The following is a 20,367-nucleotide window of genomic DNA, read 5'->3' on the forward strand; positions in this document are numbered from 1 at the left end:
TTTTTTTTTTCTCTTTTAGGTTTTCTTTGGTGCAAAGCATTGGCTTTTGGGATAACCTTTAATAAATAAATTTGTTTTTTGAAACGACTTTCACTATTGTCTTTATTTATTTTGAAAATAAATACTTTTTCTAAAACGCTTCAAGTTACTATATTGAAGATATGCACAGCATCAGAACTGTACCAATGCCAATAGATACAGCCACGCCCTTATTACGCATCGCTGATCAACTTAACACTGAATAGCTTACTGTAACCCAAGCTACAGTGGGATTAGTGAGAATGTATTTAGTGAATGCAAAACAAAAGTTTGTCAAGGCTATTTGTGATTTAATTTAGAAACAATGGCCTGTCATTTTTTATGAAGATATATGTGTATAATATTTAGTGATTATTTATATACTTGCTATATTTGAGTTATGGCAAAGTAGTCGACGAGACTCTCTATTAATGAGAAACATGTTGAGGAGCCCATTAAACAAAGTAAGGCTTAGTATATAAATTAGTAATTCACAACCCGACATGTGATATAGCAAAAAGAGCAGATTGACTGTAATAACTTAATAGTGGAAATTTACAGTAATCTTCATTAATAGAACAAGTCAGGGCAGCACTTGCTTCTGAAAATAGTATCTTTTATTGTTATATTTCCGCATACAGCTGAGGCCAGGGACCATTGGAAGCAAATGACAGCTTGTAAAAATGGCTTTAAGCAAAATCAAGGAAAAAAAAAGAATTAGGTATGCTTTATTATATTTATCATTTCTGTAATAAGCAGAGAATCCTTGGAAACATGCGTCCATGACAACAAATTTATCAAGCTTTGCTATGAAGCCAGGCAGTAGTATGGATTTAAGAAACTGATAAGATTTATTTTTATCTTAAAGTGCCGGTAAACTCAGCCTCTTAGCTTTTTAATTTTTTATTTTGTTGCCACAAGGCTTTAAAAGGTTTCTTCAGCCCTATTCACCCTCTCTCTCTCTCTCTCTCTCTCTCTCTTTCTTTCTTTCTCTTTTTTTCCTTGGATTTCCTTTGCTTAACTAAATATGGCCTCATCAGATCTCCCATTTCCGAATAACACAAGGAATGACTCATTATTTGGTGGAGCTCGTCTAGGCAGAAGAAAGAGAACAGTCTTTTTACTACTACTGTTTGTCGTATTCTTTGTATTGTGGTTCAATTCGGATCTAGATAGAGTCTCTAATGAAGTGAATAATGTCTCTCAAGAAGATCAATTAGCAGACAAAAAATATAGACCAGTGGAACCAGTTGTAGAAGATGAAGTGATAGATGATGAACCAACTACCGCTCAAGATGACATAGAATCTACTTATGACAAACCTATTCAAGGACAAAAACCCCCAGTTCAGCCAAAGCCAGATCTGATAATAGAGAAACCCACAATAGCCAAGAATAGTCATTATAAATATTTTATTATCATAGCCTCTCGAGTGGGTAATGCAAGTCGCCGTCAATTAATAAGGAACACCTATTTTGGATTACAAGATAACTTGGAACCCTGTATGAAGAGAGATAAGGGAATCCAGTACTTGTTCTGGCTGTATGGTGATTTGCCAAAAGCAAAGTCTGCCGAGCGTCGTATGTATGAAACTGAAAAGATGGAATGGAATGACTTTGTTAAAGTAAAAACGGATGCATATGATCAAGATGCAGTCTTGAGATGGGTAAGGACACACATATTTGAAGAAGGGGGGCTTTCTCTAACTATGATACATATATAGGCAAAGGACTATCTCAAGCGAAATGAAATCACTTTTGATTACCTCGTCGTTCAAGATGGTTATTCTTTTACTCATCTAAGCTACATTCAACAAACAATCGACAAAGAAAAGAATAATTTGCTTGCTACAACATCAGGCACTGATATGGTCTGGTTTAACCCTCAGTTGAAAAATGTAGTTGTGGCTGGTTCTAGTGCATTTGATAAACTGTGGGAATATGAGTCTGATATTGCTGATATCACAGACTCTGCATCAGACTCTTCTTTGTTGGTGAGCTTTTATCGCTTAAACAAGGCAGTTGAACTTCAAAGAAAGATTATCGAATCCGAATCTGAAGGTGATCGATTGAGCGAATTCTTTAAATTCCCTGTCTTCTTGGGCGAGCAAAACCGTATGATCACCTGGAGTAATAATGTTGAAACAGTTCCTGACTTGACTGTATCTGTTGCTAATGTGTATCAAGATGCTGATTTTGTTTCTTTGACTCAAAAATTGCGTCTTGAAGCAGCTTCTATTTGTAAGGCCATCGACAAGCCAGATATTGCCGTTGTCACCTCTTCTTTTATCTACCCTGATTCTTGTATGGAGAAGGCTGCTCCACCTGCTGCTGATAACAAGCGCGAATATGCCTTGGCTCATAATTATGCTTTTGTTGCTCGATCAACTGAATATGCTCAACAAGATATTCGTACTGAAAAGAGAAGGACTGTTTGGGGAAAGATTGATGTGGTACAGAAAGTGCTACCAAAATATGAATGGATATTTTGGCTGGATATGGACGCTGTCATTATGAACCCCAAGCACACCGTTCAAGGCATTCTTGATGATCTTCGAAGCAAATACCCTGGTGGCCCCGAAAAGTTTGAAGAGAACATTGATTTGGTCATTGCTAAACCTACCCGTGACAAGATGATCAATGCTGGTGTCTTTTTCATGCGCAACACAAAGTGGGCTCAAACTTTCTTAAAGGATGTTCAAAACTTTAAAAAGTGGTATAACCAGTCTCCTTCTTATGAGCAAGGCGCCATGTGGGAATTGATTCAACTTGACAAGCACAAATCTCATGTTCTCTTGCTCGATAATGATGATCATACCTTCAACACACTCCCCAAGAGATACATACCTGGAGATTTTGTTGTTCATTTTGCGCCTGACAAGTGTCCTGGTCCTGCTGTATTGGAAGGTTTAGAAGCAGTAAAAAGAATTCAAAATGGAGAAGTGTTTACACATTTTGAAGAGTCATGAAAATAAAAAAAAAAAGTGCAGTTTATTAAGACAGTTAAAGAATACCCTGTCTCTTTAAATCTTCATATGTCTTCTTGTTATACACATTGCCTTCATTATCTTCAAACTCTTCTATTGTTTCAGCTCTTGCTTCTTCAGTTATACCTTCTCTCTTTTGTTTCTCGTATACTATGATTGATATTAATACCAGTTGTTTTTGATATCAATATTACTTACAAGCATAAGCATCGGCAATCTTTGTGATTTCATGAAATTGACGTGTGTTTGGGATACCCAAACATCTCATACCATGAGCGTGTCTCCACTCTTGAAAGTGCTTATCAAATGCCTTTCTACCCATATACACATAATTGCCACAAATTTCACATGGATATTCTACGCCAAGACCATGTAGTTTGTAAAGCCAGTAGGGAATAGGCTTACCATCCCAACCAAGAGGTAATTTAAGTGGATTATATATTCTTTCATTATCTTCATCATCTGAATCTTCTTCAATCAATTCAATCTGCTCTTGTTCTTGTTCTAACGCACGTTCTCTATCAGTCAATGCCTGTTTTCGTTCAACATTGGCTTTTGTTTCTTCTCTAAAGTTGTTCAATTCTTCTGCATATTTCTTTATCAAAAATTCTTTCAATGCAGTAGTCTTTCGTTTATCACCATTCATAGGATGATGACCGTTTCCATTTGGTTTCTGTGTCGATTGATCTTCCTCCAGTTTCTTTTGAGCCTTGATATGCTTCTTTCCCGTAAGATGAGCGTCATATACACTAGATTTTGTGAATTGTTTTTGACAAGCAGCACAAAACAAGCTTTGATCTGTATTGGCAATCACATCCTTCCAGCCTTCTAATTCGTGTGCTTCCCATTTCTTTTCGAATTCTTCTTTGGCTGTGTTATCCAACTTGTTCAAATCATACAATGGTCTTGCACGACGGAAGAATCCACGTAAATAGTCGTAAATTTGGTTGAGGTATTGCTTATATTCTTCGTTCGACTTGATTGACTTGGGATAAATTGTAGCAAAATCGTCAAATTCATCAAGGTATTGCAGATAATCTAATTTTTTGACGCCTTTCAAATTGATGTACAATATATGAAGTGTATTCAAATCAAGGTATCGACCAAGGTTTTCTTCACCAGAGAATAATTTTTCCAATTCTAAACAGAATGATTAGGAGATATTGTCTACATTTTTTCTATTTTCTTTACCTTCATAGTCTTCTTCTTCCTTTTCTTGGTTTGATTGAATAAAGTCAGTCTCCAAAGGTTCAGCAGGTTCATTAGGAAATTTGCGATGATGATCTTTGATATCCTTGAGACGTTCATAAAACTCACTGAATTCGTTGGGTCCAGAAAGTGCTCGCATTTCTTCAAGACGTTGACTATAGAAAAAAAAAAAGATCAATCTTTGTCGTAAAAAAAAGATTCATGTAAATAATTACCCATCTTTATCTTGATACAATTCAAGCAAGTATTGGCTTTTTTCAGCAATACGAGTCAAGTATTTATCTACTAAATGTTCGTTATAAAGTCGTTCGCGATGTGTTTTTGCATCTTCCATGTACGTATCAACAATGGCCTGTTCAAGACGTTCAATCTCTTCATGAGCACTTTTTAAAGAAGGTGTTAATTGTTCTCTTTTAGTTTTAAAAACATCAATATTATATCTTACCTTCTTTGCTTTTCGAGAATGTTTTCCATTGTATGATATTTTTGTGTGTAGTAGGGAGGGCAAAAATACAACTGAAGAAAGGAAAAAAGAAATGGAACTCAGCCACTTCTCTTCCTCTGTCATTTTCTCTCTCTAAACTTTGGCCAATAAAATTTGAGCAATCAGAACCTTTTTGCGTGGTGTAAACTCGGCTGTTTGCTAAGCAAGGATCAGATCTGGCCATGTCCACTTTCTAAACAAGCTATGTGCACAGTGTGGCCATGAGAAGGTGACTAAAGCTAGAACGAGAGGTTTATGTAGAAAATATACTCCCACAGTAAATAGAAAAGTTGTTTGATTTGGTGACTGAGGAAGGACAAAGAGTAAAAGAAACAGCATGAATCATAGGTGTAAATGCTCGAACAACTCAACAGTATACCTGAGAATATAATCATAATGAAGAAAGGCGATTGCCTATAGCTGAAAGTGTCGTAGAGCAACGTCTTCTTATAACTGACAACTGTAATCAGTATAAATAGAGCGAGTTCATATAAGACAATGTGTACACACTTTCAATGATAAGTCAGATTAAATAGAACATAAAAGATAATCCTTCTCAAGATAAAAACAGCATCATAACCCAAATCATGGAAAGGACAATAAGATCAGTGTCAGAAACAAATCAAAAGCTGTTGGTCAAATAAATCTTCAGTACGCTTTTGTACGAAATATAGAGATAGAATATCACGGCTGAAGCACCGCAAAGGTGTGCTTCTAGTCGTGACTTGCATAAAACTAACCTTCACCATAGAACAGTGTAACCTCCTTGCACCTTTTTTTTCTCTTACTAACAATAATCATGGATAACTTTGGTCATCTGCAAGGTACATAAAATAAAATAAAAAGTGTTTTACTTTTAATTTCTTAAAATTAAAGAAAAAAGAAAAAAAATAGATGCTCTTTTTGATTTAAACATTAATGTGCCTGATGAAGAAGAAGAACGACAGCTGTTACCTCAGTGGAAGGACATTACAGAGTTCTTGGATGAGGCGACCAGTGGTAAGACCTCTTCTTTTTACAAATGATATTATTACTTGGAACTGATAACTATGTGTGTGTATGCTTACAGAATTTAAGGATGGACAATTGGTTCATTTAAAGTCATTCACCTTGTTTGAAGCGATGAGTGCAATTGAAATCATGGATCCACGAATGGATACAGGTGTCATTGTGAGTGAACAAGAACCATTTGACATTTCGAGAAGAATGTCAGCTGAAGAAACGTTGGACGTGATGGATAATCTTGTTACAAGAGAAATAGCCTGGTTAGCTGGTCATTCACTCTCTCAGACTGTCTATACATGTATTTACTTTCACCATATGAAGTCCCTCAATGAATTATCATCTAGTGTTGTTACATCAATGAGTATAGAGGATATAGCCTATAGTGCTCTGAGGATATATGTATTGGCTACTATAAAATGCTGTAATTATATCTGGACAGAGATGACACAAGGAAATGTCTATGAAGTAAGATTATTATTATAGAGAAAGAAGAGAGAGAATTTAAGCATATACACTGTACCTTAGGAAGAAGACTTTACAACCAATCTGTTCGGTTTATCGTTCAATGGCCAACTTCCTGATGTTTGTATCCTGAATGATCTTGATACATCCATCATGAACCTTACCCGAATCACTGAACAACAAGACAAGAGTAAGGAAGATATGAGATATGGATGTATTTAGGCTAAGTTCCTCTCATTAGACACTGCTGCGATACAAGCTCTTTTGAATAGGATCAAGATTCGTAAATCATATCTTTTATCACTCATCTACTTATCGCAGAATGAAGCGCCTCATTTGGCAAGAGCAAAGACGGAACTATCTGAGCTTGCAAAGTTATTAAATGCTGTTGATTTGTCACCTGCACGCGAAGTAAAAGGCGCGTTTGATCCAAACATCAGTCGAAAGCTCACCTCTCAGACACCTCCTCGGCCTGTGGAGCTAGAATCAAAAGAGAAGTCATACGCATCATTTTCACAGCTTATTCAACGTCTCTGGTCTATTTGTGATGTAACTGATTACCCTTCTGTTACTTCCCTAATGGTTTGTTTATAATATAAAAAAGAAAAAAAAAAACTAGTATATTCATCTCTTTTATAGAACTTTTTTGATGCCTTTGGATCAAAAACGCCCTACGCAGATGCTTTTTCAAGATCCAAGCTGAATGTAAGATGAGCATGATGCATGGCGATGCTCATATTAATATTCAATAGACAATACTCTTTCATAATCAACGTGTGTTTGGCACTCAAAGTATCTCTTATTTGATCCTCAAATCTGTAGAAGAGACAGTACAACCACCTCCGTATTGGTTAACATCCAACTGCAAGTTACCGATTGGAATGAACTCAGACAAGTTGGTACAAGCCCATCAAGTCTTGAAAACTTTTTTGGATAGAATATCAATGGTAACATAAACACACACACTAGGGTTTGGGCAACATCTGTTTACGTCATATAAGGTATTTTTAGAATTATTTAGAATCAATTGCCATAATAGATCTCGGCAAAGAAGACTGCTCTGTAAAATGGTCGGTGAGTGGCAGGTATTAGAAGAAGAAGCAGCGAATATAGATGAGACGTTTCAAGACTTGGTAGTCTCCGAAGATACTGATTTACCTTACTACTTCTCTTCGTGGGCGTACCATATCAAAATGACAATGATTGAAAAGATTTTATTTCTGGGGTTTGAGTTGGAGCTCTATGGGAAACATGAGTATACGATGATTTTGTGGTATACTCGCATCTTGTTGGACAGCCGTAATTTCCTACTCGAGAGAATTGACCGATTTACTGTTGAACGATCTAATTTTATTCGGGCTCAACTTTATATGAATCATGCCACCAGCCTAATGACAGAGGCGTTACTAAGAATAGCAGCATCCATCGAGTGTACCGGACAGTGGAACCAACGTAAGCCAGTCTTTGACGATGGCTTCACGAGATACTTGCAACGATTCAAGCCATTTCTGAACTTGGCTTCACCTCCTGTGCCGCAATACGAGTCTTACCTTGCAACAGTTGAACTGCATGATTTTGATTTGGGTACTATGAAAGCAGCTGTCAAGGATAACTTGACGCAGGCTAGGAAATTGTTGGATGAGGTTTTAAAAATACCCGATAATGAGCTTCATGTTGAAATGTGCTCAGATTATGCTAGAGAGGTAAGTCATTCGAGTGATATGAATAGTAATAACCAACTTTTTATTAGAATATCAAAAATATGGCGCGTTCTTGTGTTGCTAATAATATCGGACTGAATTATATGAAACACAAGGGAGATGAACTGTCACTAGTATCCAAATATCATCCTTGGTTCCCTGTGATCACTAAATAGAATGTAGATAAATCATTAGGACATCAAAGTAATAATAAATTATATACTTGATTTCCAATGTTTAAATATGTTTATATATATATATATATAATTACAAAAAAAAGAGGGTATAAACTATGTATGTTGTATATATGTTTCATGATGATTTTAAGTGGAAGCACAAGATGCAATTTGTTGAGAGTCAGAAGAGATAAAAGGTGTAAAAGATAGGTTGTTGTTGACTGCCTTTTGATGATTCCATTCAATGACAAATCGCTCTAAATTCAATGCTGCAACTTCACCACCATTATGGGCTATTCTCAGTTGAAGGTCATCACATGTTCCGGACATCGTCGAAGCTTTTGTGATAGCATCTGCCCAATTTCCACTTTCAAAATCTTGACGAGATAGTTCGACTGCACTTCCTTGGTCCTTCATGAGCTTCAAGAGACCATGTTCTTCTATAAATTGAGGCCTTGACACATAGACAAAAGGAACACGATGGCCAATACATTCGGAGCAAGTGCCATAACCAAGTTTACCCAGCAAGACATCACAGGCATTCGTCAAGTCGGGTACATAGGCATCTTTAGCAGCCCGATAGAAACCAGGCGGCATTTCAATTGAATCAGGGGCAGCACAGACAATACAAATCCATCCTGGTGGCAGGGGATTATTTCCCCACTTTCCATTGGCTAATAGCTGTCCGCCAAAGGACAATAAGAGGATTTTGTGTGTCTGGTAAATTTCCTTTGGGATTCCAACTTGTTCCAAGACTTGTTCACGTGGTGTCTGGTATTTGCGAAACACCAATGGAACATCGATAATACGACGGACAAAGCCAGGAAGAGGATGCTGACGCTGAACGTTAGAGACACTGGTGCAAGGTAAATGTACTTTACCATTCGCAACACCTTTTCTATGTGCGTCGGCAAAGGTGGTTGCACCAAATGGTGTATGTGGCACAAGGGATGCAGCATTATCAAACGAAGGTATACGGATGGCACCAGGCAAACGAATGAGTAGATCGGCGTGCCTGTAATCATCTATGGTTTGCTGTACCATACATTTAATTTCTTCATCTAATCCATCTCCTTCGCATAATCCCATAAAGACCTCATCGAATGTGAAATTGCTAGAAATGGCAGCAGGGATTCCTACTTTGGCAGCAGCAGCACTAAAATAATAATGATAAGCACCTTACATGTAATGTTTATGTATAATCTTACCAAGGTAAAAAGGGTGCATCACAAATGACACAATCAGCCTTTACTTGTTTTAACCATTCTGCTTCTTGATCTAGTATGGATGGACGTCTGGATAAAAATGATTTCAAATTGGAAATAGTCTGATGTCTGTCAACTGTATAAGGTAATGGCTGAACCACCCCAGGGTCTATATCTGCTTGTCTATAAATAGCACCTTCCTTGATAACTCCTTGAAAGATAAAATCAGACGCTGGTGAGATAACATAAACCTTATGATGTGCAGGTAATTTAAGTATGTCCAATATGACTTGAATAGCTCTGGTAGCATGTCCCCATCCTAATTGTATGTTATTAAAGACATTATTATACTTATTCTTATTATTACCATGACCAGATACATAAAAGCAAAATATAAAGGACTTGTTGGTATATAAAGAAGTATTAATGGTTAATCGAGTCATTCAAGAGAAAAATAAAGATAAAGAAAGAAAAAGAAAAAACAAAAAAAAAACAAAGCTAATTAAAATCTCCCTATTTTTATATTGTTTTAAATTAAAGTCGATCTAATCGGAATCATAAAAATAGTTCCCCCAGAAACAGAAGAGACTGTTTCTTTTTTTTTTTTTTTTTGACAACTAAAACCCTCTATTAGATGTTCTTAATTCAAACAAGACAAGCATTCATAAGAAAACCTTGTATACGTTGGCTTAGTTCTTTAAACACACAGTTTCAGATAAAGCCTAAATTGGACTATGCTTACATATCATCAAACAAGGCAGTCTTTGAACAAAATATGCTTAATAGAAAATACAATAAAATAGACATGGACCAATTTGCAGTTTTATATCAAAAGAGACTCGACATCTATAACCAGCTAAAAGAGTTGAATGCAGAACGTAATAAACTATCTATGGCTGTCAAAACGGCTAAAGGTCAAGAAAAGCAAGATTTGATCGAAAGAGGGAAAAGGATAAAAATAAAGGCAAAAGCATACGAAGATGACCTAAAGGAAATAGAGACTGAGCTGTTAACCAAAGGGCTCATGATCCCTAATACAACACACCCTGATGTTCCTATTGGACCAGAAGAAAACGCTCGAGTGCTCAAGACAGTAGGCACACCACGCACAGGAAACAATTTAAAAGACCATCTACAGATCACCGCAGACCTCAACCTGCTCGACCTTGAACAAGCAGCTGTCACAAGTGGATCAAGTTTTTACTACCTTCAAGGCATGGGCGCCTTCCTAGAACTCGCGTTAATTAACTATGCGATGCATAAAGCAGTGTCCAAAGGCTTCTTTGGCGTATTGACACCTGATATCGTACGAACTAGTGTCGCTTACGGTTGCGGATTTCAACCTCGATCGGATGAAAATTCTCAAATCTATCATATACAATCTAATAATGGATCTCAACTCTGTCTGGCTGGAACAGCAGAAATACCCTTGGCAGGAAAATTTGCAGAAAAGACCTTTAAAGAGGCTCAGTTACCCCAAAAGTTAGTCGGCTTTGGTCATGCTTTCCGTACAGAAGACGGTGGAAGAGGAGTGGAACCCAAAGGTCTCTATCGAGTACATCAATTTTCTAAAGTGGAGTTCTTTGCGGTGACAACAGCTGAGCAAAGTGAAGAAATGATGGAGGAAATTCGATCTATACAGGAAGACATCTTTAGTGAACTAGGACTTTGCTTTAGAGTTTTAGATATGCCCACAGAAGAATTGGGAGCAAGTGCATATCGTAAATACGATATTGAAGCTTGGATGCCAGGAAGAAACAGCTGGGGAGAGGTATGAAAGCATAAAGAGTGTACGTTTGATTAACAGACTGTTTAGATTTCTTCTACCTCAAACTGTACAGATTATCAATCACGAAGACTAGGCATTCGATACAGAAAAGCACATAATGAGAACCAACAATTGTTTTGTCATACACTCAATGGGACCGCCATGGCTGTTCCGAGAGTCATTATTGCTATATTGGAAACATTTCAACAAGATGATGGTACTGTTCGCATACCAAGAGTACTGAGAAAGTGGCTACCTGGGGAACCAGAGTACATACGATAACTTTATTATTAAATGCACAACTCTTTCATCGTTTGTGGCTCATTCGTTGATTTCTCTTCTTCTTTTTCTCGTTGTACTCGACGTGCTGCCTTGGCACGCTCTTTCATGAGTTTTGCTTCCTTTTGTCTTCTTTTCGCTTCCTTTTTACGCTCACTCGCTGATATCTTCTTTGGTTTTTCCTTTTCAGTTGTTTCTTTATCTGCTTCCTTGTCTTTTTCTTTTTTTGGCTCTTCCTTGCCTTTCTCTATTTCTTCCTTATCTTTTTCTTTTATGTGTTTTTCTTTTATGTCTTTTTCCTCGCCTTCCTCTTCTCCTTGCTCTGGTAGCGGTAAACGTTCAACATTACCATCGTTATCGATTTCAAGCCTCTCTTTCAAATGAATATCTTTGTCTTCTTCAGTCACTCTTAATTCATAAAATCTATCAATCACTTTGTCCGTATCCCCCTTATACTTCTTTAGCATTCTTCGTATCATATAGGTAGACACATTCGGACAAGCATTTAATATAACTTTTTCCTTTGAGTCAAGCACGTCTTCTTCTTTTCCTTCATCGTCTTGTTCTTTTTGAACACGTTCTTCTTTAATCTCAGGTGGACCCGTAAATGGTCCATCTACATTACGTACCGAGCTATAGTGCTCCCAATCATGATACGCTATATGCAACACTTGCTTTGACTCTTCCTCTTCTTCTTCTTCTTCTCCTTCATCCACCCCCTTTATGACATATCTAATAATACTTAGATGAATAAACCATACTCTATGTGCTGTGGTTATCATTACATTAAGCCAGGTTGATATACTTTGATGTCTACTTTATACAACTTGGCAAAAGCAGCCAACTCCATATTCCCCCCAAACGTGCCGTCTTGTTGCATATTATTCAAATGACTATCAAAAGATTGATCATCCTCGACAAAAAACTTGTAGATCTCTTCATTCTCTTTCAGGTACCGGCATATTTCCTGTCTAATCACTTTATGTTTGGAATCTCTTCCATAATATTGATCTGATAATGCTCTTTTGTATTTAGCTATATTGGACTTGCTATCATTCATTGTTTAATTAAGTGCGTACCTAAACAGACAATTGCCGTCACCTGTAATGTCCTTTGTGCATAGATTCAGTTTTTTGAGTTGACTATTTAGATCTTCAGTATTATTTTCTGAATCAAGTGCTTTCTAAAAGAGAAAGAATATATATGAGTCATGTAGGGTAGATGTATGTCTTTTAATTACATGTATCCTCTTGTTATGACTTCTTGTTGCTTTCTTATGTTCTTTTTTTGTCGTCTTTTTGGCCATGATGATAAAAGAAAGTAGGTTGTGACTTGTTAAATGTGCATTGTATTCAATATCTGCCACTCACATCTTTTTTTCTATAGAAAATATATATAAATATATATAGAAATATGCAATGGCGTCCTCTAATATTACTATTCAGTGGAATTGCCACTATTTATCTCATTAGTTTACTTCAGGACATGCCACATCCACGTCCCAAAATACTTTACACACCAAAACATCCATTTAGTACAATACAGCGGAAAGCAGAGAAAAGCATCTTGACAACAGTAGACGATTATGCTTATATCACCCTGGTCATACCCGAGGCTTCAAAGTTTGCAGTTGGCACCGAAAAACTAAAACTAGGTGTCAAAGGTAATTGTTCATACAGAACACACATTAGAAAAGCTAATCACACGCGCACACACACACACACATATGGAAACATAGGCTCTATTAGACAGTTCAGAAAGCCATTATCGGTACTCGTGACCAATATGACAGGAGATCAGAACTGGAGTCCTAGCCTTAGACATGATTTACCTGGACAGATATCAAGCGTGACTGAGCGAGGACAAGACTTTCTTATTCTATACCACGTCGTTCAGGATGACTTTGTGTCACATTATGCGAGATTGTATTACCCGTCAAACGATACAGGTCAATATGAGTACAAAGACATTATGTTGCCTGGGTCAACTTGGATCAATTCAGTAACGCTACATGAAGATTCTATTCTCTTTTCAAGGTAATAATAACCTGTTGCTATAAAAGCAAGCACTGTGATAACACGATTCCAAAAAAGGGATCCTGATCAGTACCACTTTCACTTGATTGCACTTCCACCCAACATAAAGCAAGCACCTCACTCTATAGAAATCGTACTAAGATCAAGCGAACTAGGAAAGCCGCTTGGTAAGAAAGCATTCTCTCTTGTCTATTTCCGTATCGCTTATGATTGCCAATGTTTTAGATTACGCCTATCCAGAAGCATTAGAACAGTATCCCTCGCTTTTATCCAGGCTGTATTCAGCTCAAAAAGATACATATCGCGTAATGTCTATCAATACCATAAAGAATGAAGCCAAGTTCCAGCAGACGATCTCAATTATTGATAATACAACACTGAGTGAACGTGTAGGTTGGAAGGTGTGGGCTAACAGGACAGAAGAGGTAAGATGAAAAGAGTTTTGGAAAAAAAGATAATAACCACTACAATCAGCATCCCATCTATTATGATGAATCTGTAGATGACATTGGCTTTGCACATATCACCTATAAGGATAGAGCAAACAATAAATCACCCAAGATTTGCTTTGGTAAGGACTATACGTATTCTCCCCCTTTTTTTGAATTTGTTAATGACTGATGCTGCTTAGCCTTATCATCCGATACAAAAACCATTGTCCTTTCTACTGTTGACAATAAATTCTTTAGCTATGATTATACAGATAGGATCGACATTATACAGAATATGCCAATAGAAAGAGATCGACTATACAAACTCGAGAATGGAACATTTATACCAGAATACTATTATCGACAAGGCTATGACATGGAAAAAGATATTGAGATAGCTGGCATTAAACTAAATCAAGATGCAACAATGATGGCAATATGGACAAAAGAAAAGAACATCTACATCTATAAAAGACAAGTCGAATATGTAACTAATAACAGTAATAAGACAGCAGTTGAAGAATGGATTGACTTGCTATTTCCAAATGAAGATGAACGCTATATATATCGTGAATACCTTCCTCCTCCATGGGAAATAACCATGGAGATCACGTTGGTAAGGAAAATAAGAATTTAAGAAACGAAATATTCGATGCTCATCTATAAAAAATAGCCTACAGAAAAAGATATTAAAGACGTCAAATTCTATGATAGATATTTTTGTAGGTCAATTCGATATTATATATAAAAATTATTCATACCCTCCATTCAATATAGTTGTCGTTCTGGATCAAGGTCGTATCTTTTCTTACATCATGGATGATATTGAAGAACAAGAGCCAGTGAACTTTATAACCTTTATCAAAAGTAAATGGGATATGCTTATTGGTAAGTACTATATAAATATAGACTGTAGTATAAACTAATAGGATGATAGCCATGTGTACTATTATCGTCATCTTTGTTTATAATGAATACAAGCACCCCACTGCATAATAAATTGTGATTTATTTAAAGATTTGCTCATCTACAAACTTTTTCACTTTAGATCCAATATCGAGTTTAACAAGCGAATGAGTTGCGTTAATAACTTGGTTGTTCCAACTGTCCTTCACTATATAAAAACAATTAGTTTCAACTTGCTTAAATTAATGTCTTTCTCTTTAGTTACCTGAAGGAATCAACCTGTCAGAGACGTATTTTTGTGAGTTAGATACATAATTTTTGGCAACTGAAGGAGCTACTGCTCTATTAAGCGTAGATTTCACATTATCTAAACGCTGTTGAATATCATTTTGATCTTTTGAAACCGTATCTCGGACCTTGACTGTGACTAGAGTGGCTAATGCGATACCTGCGACTAAAGGAATAAATCGTGGCATGACTGAAGAATAATCTCTCTAAGGAAACACTGCATTCAGCAGAAGCATCTGGGGTGCGCGCATTTTACCAGACTAATGTTACGCGCACGCCCTAAACACCGAAGTTTGATGACGTAAAAAACAATTGATTGCCTTTTTCAACTGACTACTGACTTTGGACAGTCCTTAGTAACTGCTACATGAATACCTCGATTTATACATTTAGAAACATGTTAAACTTTTACCGATAACATTGGCCATAATTTGCTCCCATTGCTCCTTCCTTAGAAATTATGCCATGTGAAATCTATGGAAAATAATGTGACTTTATGATACAGTTACATTCTATTACTTATTTACTCATGTATGTTTATTTCTCTTTTCTTTTCCTTGGTTAATTTTTAACTTCTAAAGAGATACCTAAGGATTAGAAAAAGTAAGGTTTCTTATTATAAATATCAATACATTTTATTAACCATATATCATAAATAAAGCTGTCAGCTCTTAACATAATTGACCCAAATTTCGAATATTAGTTAAAGTCACATTATATCACATGAAAGGCACTATTATTGTATACTGAGAGGGTAAATGAACTATGAGTCCCAAATTGAGACACAGCAATAGCATTAGTAAAGAAGAAATTGACATATTCTCGGATACAAACCAGGACGGATTGTGGAGAGTGAAAAAAACAAGTAAATAAAAAATTAACTTATTGATCTATGTTCTTTAATAAAACTTACCCAAAAGGTATTACAGCCGACGGCTATAGGCCTATCTACGTTTCTTTTTCAGAAAGTAGCGGCAAGGCGTTCAAATTCTGTAGTTTTGGAGAGACTGCGTTTTGAATCAAACTGAGGGAGTGTAGCCCCGAAAAGAAGAGTTGCGAGGCCAGATAAGCTTATGGTCATAACACTTAAACTGTCACGAGCATGGGTGGCCTTATCTGCAAGAACAGAAGGGCACACCGGATTAATACATTGAAATGTGCCGTTCACAACGTTCAGCTTGACATTTCTTGTAGCTCGCAAAGGATGCTGGAGCTTCTTGAAGCAAAAAAGGCAAGTTTGCGAGGTGTTATGTTCGTTAGTAATACATACAAAAGAGTACAAATTATTCTTTCTTGGTTTCCATTGACGCCCATATTTCAAATGCCCTTTGATTGTGGAAGGATATCCTGAACATTTACACCATATTGCTCTTCTAATACAATGGTGTTGTTGCCTTCGTTGATGAATGCTGCATTCTTTAAAAGCAACACAAGCTTATACAGATGGATGCCATAAGCAATAATATTATCACTCACCGAAACCATGGCTTGATCTATAGTGTCTAGGAAGGCACCTCTGATATCCACGGATAAATCTGATCGTAAAAGAGGAAGCAAAGACGTACTGAAGGATCTTATAGGCATTTCCTCTGAGGCGCTAACACTGAGCCCATACTGTTCTGTAGCCTCTTTTTCGTTATCAATTTCCTTTTTAACTCTATAGGTAATTTTATCGAACTACTCTTCTACATAATCTTTCCACATTTGTATTGGTGCTTTCTCTTTTCTTTTTCTTTTTTTTTTTTTTTTTCCCAGAAAATTCTCTATCTCTGTTGCCTTTAGTTGTAGTCTGAATACAACATTGGTAACGATTCCTCTAGGCAATCGGGATCGTGACAACATATTTTGGCGAAGCTCATTCAAGCTTCGGTTTGCTCTATAGTGCTCGCGAATGTCCTCAGAAACCCATATTTCCAACTGTTCCAATAAGTCATTCATGAGGAATTTATCTCTGTCTTTTGCTGCAAATGAGTGCTTTGATGATGTCCCTGTCTCTTCTACACTTTCACTTCTTAATCCTTTTGTAGTTCTTGTCTCCCAAGAAGCAGGTGGATTTACTACAATTGATTTAGGAACATAGTTACTTCTTTGACGCTTTTTTGCATGCATTATAAAAACTTTATATATTGTAGACTATGTGTTTTCCAATAAACATAAGAGAGAAAAAGAAAGGAGCTTTATATGTGTCATTATTCATTGATAATCTCATTATGAATATTCAATCTTAGACAGCACAATGAAATGATCTTTCTTATATATTCAGCCTACAATAGCCAAAATAAGATAATTATGAACTTTAACTATTTACCTTAGAAGAGTAAGTAATTACTTGATACATTTACATTATTGAAAGCTAAATAGAATAAAGATATTTGTTGTAAAAAACCAAATTTAATTTCAATACCTACAAGGTGGAATGTGCTGCTATATCAGACGACAGTTACACCAGTCTGTACCTTCCTTTTCTCTGCTTCTTCTTTCTTTGCAGGTTCACAAACTAAGAAATATGCAGAAAACTAGAAAGAGTGTAATATATTTTTTTATTGTCAATTAACTAACAATTAAATAAAGCTGCTGTCAATAAACATCCTTCAAAATTCAACTGAGTCTATATTCTGACAAGGAGGCTCATAAGATGGCAGGGACAGAGTTGAGTCTGAAGGCTCATATACTGTGAATGGCTGCTGGAGAGTTCCATTCAATAGGGAAGCGTGAGATAATTTGTAAGTATAAAGACGATGAAATTTTGTTCGAGGAAAACACTACATACACCAGAAGTTAGACCAATTCAACGGGCGCTATATCTACCCATTACCTATGATGCCTTCCAACAAAACCCTTGAGTGCGTGGCGTCGCGCTAAGCATGGCTTTATGAAGCTACCAACTTGTTTTGTTTCTTTTCAAGAAGAAGAGATAAAAAGAAACGTTGTTATTAATTATTTATTCTAATTTTATGTTGTCAGTTCGATCAAAAAAGATCACTAATGATAACTTCATACTTACATTATTTAGCTTATTTTCTGGTGTATTTTCTGATGCATGTAGTGCTCGCTTTGTTCAAAGCTGCTGAAGTTGGTAAAGTCGAAGGTGGGGATCAATGGATTCAGAATTTGGATCGCTTGCAAGTTTCAAAGCACCATTCCAAGATTCATCGTCAACAAAAAATTTGCAAGTGCGTAATGAATGACCATCCAAGATGAATGACGTGTTTGATGAGATAATCATTATAATAACTCGAGCATAATCTTACAGTAGAGCATACATTCTACTTTACATTTCTCTATCACATCTACTGAGAATGAATAAGAGTACTGACAACATTCAAAAATAATCAATATGCTTCATAACTTTAAAAACTGAATTATTTTCCGGACCGAACAATTTCTTAGCCTTACGATAATATAAAAGTAACTGTTTTTCCTTTTTATTTTTTTCTTGACTTGATTTTGACATGACAGAACAAAAGAGTGAAGGGATCTATACTTATTGCATCGAATACGCCAAGACAACACAATCCCGATGTGCAGCATGTAAAAAGGGCATTTCTGTTAAATCTCTTCGTGCGGCCGAGATCTTTAGAAAAAGTCCTAAAGAAAAAAAGAATCTTGCTAGACATACCTGGTATCACTTCAAGTGCTTTAAAGGTACCTATTAAATATATATAAAGACAAATATAACTCATTGGATTTACATAGTACCTACATTGCTCACACAGATACCTATTGAACAATTTAGAGGATATCCTACTCTGAAGGAAAAGGACAAGGCTCGTGTACAAAAACTCATCAAACATGGTAAAGGTGCAACTTGGGCAGCTATTGTAGAAAAAGAAAAGGCAGAAGAAGGAGAAGAAGAAGCTGTGACCAAGAAAAAAGAAACGATCGATGAAAATATAGATATAACAGAAAAGTTAACGGGCATACAAGAAAAGACTGAAAAGAACAAGATAGAAGAGAAAAAGACTGAAAAGAAAAAGGTGGAAAAGAAAAATGATAAAAAGCTGAAAGCAAAGACAGAAGAAAAGAATAAAGTAAACAAGAAAAAGAAACCTGCTACAACGGAAGTAGCACATAAACCAAAGAAGGTGGTACTTCCTACAGAGGATCAAATCGAATTAGAGACTATCGCAAAGGAATTCCAAGCACTGAAAAAATAAAAAATAAAGATGTATTTACACGTTTATTAAAGGCTTCTTATTTACGACGAACAATTTCCCAACCATCTTCATCCACTGTGGGCTGTTCTGGGGCTGCCTCCTCCATCTCTTGATCTCCCTCAGCATCTTGTTCATCCTATATTTAGGTCAATACACGAAAACATGTTTGGCAATACTATACTGTACATCATTTTCATCGCCATCCACCTCATCATCGCTTTCTTGTTTTACACAGTTGGAAGCAGCAGACTGATTTTGTGACATATATCGTTCACGAAGACGTTGTAATTCTTCAAAATTTCCCTGGATACATTGATTATACAACTCAAATAAGTGCTTTGCAACATAATACGCTGAATCATCCTCAAGGAGAACTTGGAATTCATCACTCATAATTTGAGCCAATATTTCCTCAATTTCTTCTACGTCTACTTTCTTTCCACCTAAAGGCACATGTTATTATCGCCGCTAAAAGTATACACTACGTTTTACGTTTGCCAAAGACATCGACAATGACATCGATCATCCAATCTCTTTTCTCGGCTGATTCAATTCCTCCCCATTCTTGTTCAACTGCCAACTTGAGTGCAGTCCACGACTTTAATACATAGCCTACGCCTTCCTCAAAGGCTACTTTATTAGGGTGTTCTGACATAATTTTGAAGAAAAAAAAACAAGCCAAATGCACAAAAACCCTTTTCATAATTGCTACTGTTTTTGTGACTGCTCTTTCTGAAAGATCCTGTCTACACAGGAAATTAGTAACCAAGATGTAAACTAACAATAATTTTGTAGAAAACCGTAGCAGCATACAAAAAATCATCATAAGCTTGTTTTTTATGGAAACAATTTCAATGCTTTCGGGAGAGAACAATTGTTGAATATGCGAGGCTTTGAAGTTGTTTAACTGTCGTAATGCTTACAAAATAAGAAGCAAATAAAGTGCATATCTTTATTAAAGTCTATATTTGTTGGTTTAAAGTGTTTTGATCCAAAGCGAGCTTTTATTATAACTCTTTTATTTCAGAGGCTTAGAGTCTATTCTTTCGTTTACAAAGTAATATAGGTTATAGCAAATGTGAACATCATCAGAGCCTTTTCACGTTGGATTCACAGTGCTCTTGGCAGAAGAGATGTATGTTGGCTACTCTCTACTTATGCCTTTAACCATTAATTAGCAACCAATATTGGTTGAGCATGATATTATTAGGAAAATGAGAATATAAAAAAATAGCTATGGTTTGGACCAGTTGAAAA

The 20,367-nt window shown here is 36.3% G+C and overlaps 10 protein-coding genes across 10 annotated transcripts; 5 read left to right on the plus strand and 5 right to left on the minus strand.

Annotated features, from left to right (window-relative positions):
* Positions 1–1,045: 1,045 nt before the first annotated feature.
* On the plus strand, positions 1,046–2,986 carry RHIMIDRAFT_243790 (uncharacterized protein; the record flags this gene model as incomplete). The annotated part of the gene is made up of 2 exons (XM_023609981.1): positions 1,046–1,684; positions 1,742–2,986. 2 exons carry the CDS (start codon positions 1,046–1,048, stop codon positions 2,984–2,986), a joined length of 1,884 nt encoding a protein of 627 aa, XP_023471479.1.
* Positions 2,987–3,020: 34 nt separating this feature from the next.
* RHIMIDRAFT_233193 (splicing factor 3A subunit 3) lies at positions 3,021–4,687 on the minus strand (the record flags this gene model as incomplete). The annotated part of the gene is made up of 5 exons (XM_023607905.1): positions 3,021–3,154; positions 3,203–4,144; positions 4,196–4,368; positions 4,429–4,596; positions 4,659–4,687. 5 exons carry the CDS (start codon positions 4,685–4,687, stop codon positions 3,021–3,023), a joined length of 1,446 nt encoding a protein of 481 aa, XP_023471480.1.
* An 809-nt stretch (positions 4,688–5,496) lies between these two features.
* RHIMIDRAFT_233194 (Mak10-domain-containing protein) lies at positions 5,497–8,040 on the plus strand (the record flags this gene model as incomplete). The annotated part of the gene is made up of 9 exons (XM_023607906.1): positions 5,497–5,521; positions 5,592–5,696; positions 5,767–6,167; positions 6,228–6,354; positions 6,406–6,746; positions 6,804–6,869; positions 6,917–7,111; positions 7,166–7,867; positions 7,915–8,040. The coding sequence occupies 9 exons, from the start codon at positions 5,497–5,499 to the stop codon at positions 8,038–8,040; spliced, it is 2,088 nt and encodes a 695-aa protein (XP_023471481.1).
* A 147-nt stretch (positions 8,041–8,187) lies between these two features.
* RHIMIDRAFT_233195 (uncharacterized protein) lies at positions 8,188–9,688 on the minus strand (the record flags this gene model as incomplete). The annotated part of the gene is made up of 3 exons (XM_023607907.1): positions 8,188–9,196; positions 9,249–9,564; positions 9,613–9,688. 3 exons carry the CDS (start codon positions 9,686–9,688, stop codon positions 8,188–8,190), a joined length of 1,401 nt encoding a protein of 466 aa, XP_023471482.1.
* Positions 9,689–9,879: 191 nt separating this feature from the next.
* Positions 9,880–11,295, plus strand: RHIMIDRAFT_196179 (serine-tRNA ligase; the record flags this gene model as incomplete). Its single annotated transcript, XM_023606101.1, has 2 exons — positions 9,880–11,016; positions 11,062–11,295. The coding sequence occupies 2 exons, from the start codon at positions 9,880–9,882 to the stop codon at positions 11,293–11,295; spliced, it is 1,371 nt and encodes a 456-aa protein (XP_023471483.1).
* Positions 11,296–11,303: 8 nt separating this feature from the next.
* Positions 11,304–12,598, minus strand: RHIMIDRAFT_243795 (cysteine proteinase; the record flags this gene model as incomplete). Its single annotated transcript, XM_023609982.1, has 4 exons — positions 11,304–12,054; positions 12,078–12,341; positions 12,372–12,475; positions 12,533–12,598. The coding sequence occupies 4 exons, from the start codon at positions 12,596–12,598 to the stop codon at positions 11,304–11,306; spliced, it is 1,185 nt and encodes a 394-aa protein (XP_023471484.1).
* Positions 12,599–12,676: 78 nt separating this feature from the next.
* On the plus strand, positions 12,677–14,718 carry RHIMIDRAFT_254769 (uncharacterized protein). Its single transcript, XM_023611116.1, has 7 exons — positions 12,677–13,328; positions 13,386–13,495; positions 13,554–13,753; positions 13,803–13,899; positions 13,960–14,375; positions 14,433–14,481; positions 14,537–14,718. The coding sequence occupies exons 1-7, from the start codon at positions 12,778–12,780 to the stop codon at positions 14,683–14,685; spliced, it is 1,572 nt and encodes a 523-aa protein (XP_023471485.1). The 5' UTR covers positions 12,677–12,777; the 3' UTR covers positions 14,686–14,718.
* Positions 14,719–14,798: 80 nt separating this feature from the next.
* RHIMIDRAFT_233199 (uncharacterized protein) lies at positions 14,799–15,141 on the minus strand (the record flags this gene model as incomplete). Its single annotated transcript, XM_023607908.1, has 2 exons — positions 14,799–14,863; positions 14,931–15,141. The coding sequence occupies 2 exons, from the start codon at positions 15,139–15,141 to the stop codon at positions 14,799–14,801; spliced, it is 276 nt and encodes a 91-aa protein (XP_023471486.1).
* Positions 15,142–18,405: 3,264 nt separating this feature from the next.
* Positions 18,406–19,351, plus strand: RHIMIDRAFT_297081 (uncharacterized protein; the record flags this gene model as incomplete). The annotated part of the gene is made up of 2 exons (XM_023614268.1): positions 18,406–18,598; positions 18,650–19,351. 2 exons carry the CDS (start codon positions 18,406–18,408, stop codon positions 19,108–19,110), a joined length of 654 nt encoding a protein of 217 aa, XP_023471487.1. The 3' UTR covers positions 19,111–19,351.
* On the minus strand, positions 19,148–19,813 carry RHIMIDRAFT_195738 (uncharacterized protein; the record flags this gene model as incomplete). The annotated part of the gene is made up of 3 exons (XM_023606065.1): positions 19,148–19,246; positions 19,297–19,553; positions 19,603–19,813. 3 exons carry the CDS (start codon positions 19,811–19,813, stop codon positions 19,148–19,150), a joined length of 567 nt encoding a protein of 188 aa, XP_023471488.1.
* Between the last annotated feature and the right edge of the window lie 554 nt (positions 19,814–20,367).

Source organism: Rhizopus microsporus (genome assembly GCF_002708625.1).
Source record: "Rhizopus microsporus ATCC 52813 unplaced genomic scaffold scaffold_1, whole genome shotgun sequence".
Lineage (NCBI taxonomy): Eukaryota > Fungi > Mucoromycota > Mucoromycetes > Mucorales > Rhizopodaceae > Rhizopus > Rhizopus microsporus.

Excerpts from the sequence above, each read along its gene's own strand:
- RHIMIDRAFT_254769 (XM_023611116.1), top strand. The coding sequence starts at position 12,778 with ATGCCACATCCACGTCCCAAAATACTTTACACACCAAAACATCCATTT. Across the intron at positions 13,900-13,959 it reads ATCACCCAAGATTTGCTTTG|CCTTATCATCCGATACAAAA; the intron begins GTAAGGACTATA and ends GATGCTGCTTAG. Across the intron at positions 14,482-14,536 it reads ATTCTATGATAGATATTTTT|TTGTCGTTCTGGATCAAGGT; the intron begins GTAGGTCAATTC and ends CATTCAATATAG.